At 48.6% G+C, this 2,500-nt stretch overlaps 3 protein-coding genes across 4 annotated transcripts in view; 1 reads left to right on the top strand and 2 right to left on the bottom strand.

Moving 5' to 3' along the window:
- LOC126571713 (ras-related protein Rab-5C) overlaps window positions 1-1,377 on the bottom strand; it is a 6,037-nt gene extending 4,660 nt beyond the window's left edge. Inside the window, exon 1 of one of the 2 annotated variants that reach the window (XM_050230466.1) lies at window positions 1,225-1,377. The gene's annotated coding sequence lies outside the window, so the exon portion shown is untranslated. Of the gene's footprint in view, window positions 92-1,224 lie in introns of those variants that run through there. The other variant, XM_050230468.1, reaches the window with a different exon arrangement.
- Window positions 1-2,500, top strand: part of LOC126571710 (protein eyes shut) — a 9,995-nt gene that overhangs the window by 28 nt on the left and 7,467 nt on the right. The window contains exon 1 of the mRNA XM_050230460.1: window positions 1-237. This exon is cut by the window's left edge and continues 28 nt beyond it. Within this exon, the coding sequence (XP_050086417.1) occupies window positions 1-237 (237 nt within the window). The remainder of the gene's footprint in view (window positions 238-2,500) is intronic.
- LOC126571712 (MKRN2 opposite strand protein) overlaps window positions 1,737-2,500 on the bottom strand; it is an 8,010-nt gene continuing 7,246 nt past the window's right edge. Inside the window, exons 2-5 of the mRNA XM_050230465.1 lie at window positions 2,458-2,500; window positions 2,318-2,395; window positions 1,950-2,261; window positions 1,737-1,882 (exon numbers count right to left, since the gene is read on the bottom strand). The exon at window positions 2,458-2,500 is cut by the window's right edge and continues 89 nt beyond it. Coding sequence (XP_050086422.1) covers window positions 1,771-1,882; window positions 1,950-2,261; window positions 2,318-2,395; window positions 2,458-2,500 — 545 coding nt within the window. The 3' untranslated portion in view covers window positions 1,737-1,770. The remainder of the gene's footprint in view (window positions 1,883-1,949; window positions 2,262-2,317; window positions 2,396-2,457) is intronic.

The following is a 2,500-nucleotide window of genomic DNA, read 5'->3' as shown; positions in this document are numbered from 1 at the left end:
CACAGCCTAAACAACGCAGCAGCACCAGCAACAGCAACAGTAGTAGCAGCAGCAGATTACCAACAATGCACGCACTCTACTCTCGTCGGGCTGCACACTGTAGTGCACATATCGATCCACAGGGCACAGGGCGAGCTGGCCGACACAACAAGACAGTATGCTGTTGTGTTTGTGTGGGGCTTTGCTGCTCCACCATGACGATGATGATGCTGATGGTATATGTCCCAAGCACCAGCAGCAGCCCCCCGAAAGGTGTGGATCTAGCGAAAAAGCAATAAAACAGATGGGAAGCGTGCAAATGGGCTGCGGGGATTTTCACAGCCCTCGTTTGTGCGGGATGGTCCCAGCAAATTGCATTTTAATGCTTATCCATCTGCGAAATACCATTATGGCACGACGAAAATTACGCATTCCAACCGATGTGTCTCTCTGCTGCGCCGTCCGTTGTTCGCTCTCGCCCTGGCGCTCTCTCACTCGGAAATTGAATTACTCCTACAACTCAACATCGATGCGTGTGTTCTCCGGAGGCCCGTGTATTAATCATCGCTGCTGGTTCCAAATTTCGCTTCAAATGTGGCCACTCCAGCAAGAACCGGACGTCGATCGTTCTGGATCTGCGGTTGATAAAAAATCATTTTCCCTCTGCTATCTCGCTTGCGCCCTAACTTCCTGTCCCATCTCGTTCTATCTCGCCTTCACCATACGTCCATCTCGTTCCGGCTTCTTCTCTCGCGGAATTGAGTATTTGTCACCAGCAGCCAGCAGCAGGTTCCTTATCCTTCCGCCCATTTGAACGCTCATGCCGCACCCCTGATTGAGTTCAACATCTTCGCTCAACACCAGCGCTTTGTTCCGTCCAATTTGCTGCTGCTGCTGCTGGTGCTTCGGGATGACCGCAGCGATTCCCGCATTCGAGGCAGGTTAACGGGATCGGAGAGATTGTCAGGGCCATGATGGGAACAGATTCTTGTTTGTCGTCTGAACGCACACCCGCACACACAGCAATTGTTGATGAGCAAAAGTGATGAGCAAAAATCCAGAGTCGCACGGACACGTAAGCACACGTACAGCCATACACCATCAATCCCAGCGCACCCGAACAATTTCACACGGAACTAGCCTTCGCTCTTTTCTCGCGAGCCAAACGCACAACGCATTAATGCACGCACAAGGACGATACACAGGACCGAAAGTACTGCGGGAAGGGTTTTCCGGAAAATTTACCTTTTCTTTTCACACGGTAGCGCGCGCACGGAACAACAAGATACTTTTGCTTTTCCCTTTTGCAAGCGGACCAAGATTTTCTACTTCGAACTCCAGGAGCGGAAACTCACAGTCATCTTGACAGTTACCCCCGTGGCCACTGACAAACGAACGAGAGCCGAGCGTGCAGAGCGATCCATAGACACGAAGTTCCGTCTTCCTTTGGTGTACCAATCGGCACAAAGGAGGTACAAACCGGGATCCGACGATGCAGCTGATCTGAACTTGAATCGAAAATGAAAAAATAGCAAAGGAACTGATTGGTTTCTTACATTTTGTATCCTTTTGAACGAGATCTTGCGAATGAAAATTCCTTAGAATATCGCATGAAAGGGCAACCCTACTGTACGATCGTGAAATGGCCTAGTGGGGCACGCTGCGCTCTCACGTTTGAATATGATTTGAAATTCAACATTCATTTAACACGCTTTCGTTACATTCGGATGAAATTTCTAGTTAATTCTCTTGAGATGGGCGAGACGGGATCTATTTGCATAATGATCGCTTTCACGACTGTTTCTCAATCCAGTACGAGCACGTTTCTAGTTTGCGGTGAATCGTTATGTACTTAGCCGCAGTTTTTGTCTTCGGTACGATAAACTTTTCACTGAATAATAGTCTGGAAAAAGCAGAAAGAAAACCGGCGTCAATTTTCCGTATTACTCCTACCCTCTCTATGTACCTACTTATCGTGACAGCAATCTGAGAAGTCATCATACTCCAATCGTCGAAGAAAACTTAACACAAAGCTGTAGCAATTGTGGTTCTCCTCGTGGTAGGCCTCCTTGCTCCATACCAGATGTCTAGCGGATTCGGCTGCTAACACCTCGTCCCATCGATCGTACCACCCTTCTGGCATCTGAGCGATCAAGAGACACTGGTCCCAAACACTGTTCCTTTTGCCGGATCGTTTGGTCAACCCATCGACATCAAACTCAACGATATCACCATCCACAGATGTAACGGCTATGTGCAAGTTGTGCTGATTTTGAAAAGAACTGATAGAAACGTTACGAACGATCGAAGTAAACCGCACCGCGGTGTTATCAGTTACCATAGAAAATCTCCACTGGATGGGCGCAATACAATCGCGGCTGGATACTGAGAAGCCCTGACGAATGGGCAGGATAAGCTGAAAACAGTGAGACAAATCAGATAAATGCACCGAGCGGCGTCTACACGCTAGCAACTTACGTTAACGGTGGACTCTCCAGATTGCTGCTCAGCGGATCACTAC

The sequence above is a fragment of the Anopheles aquasalis genome, chromosome 2, assembly GCF_943734665.1.
Source record: "Anopheles aquasalis chromosome 2, idAnoAquaMG_Q_19, whole genome shotgun sequence".
Lineage (NCBI taxonomy): Eukaryota > Metazoa > Arthropoda > Insecta > Diptera > Culicidae > Anopheles > Anopheles aquasalis.
Note: the sequence above shows the minus strand (reverse complement) of the source record. Positions and strands in the feature narration are given on the sequence as shown.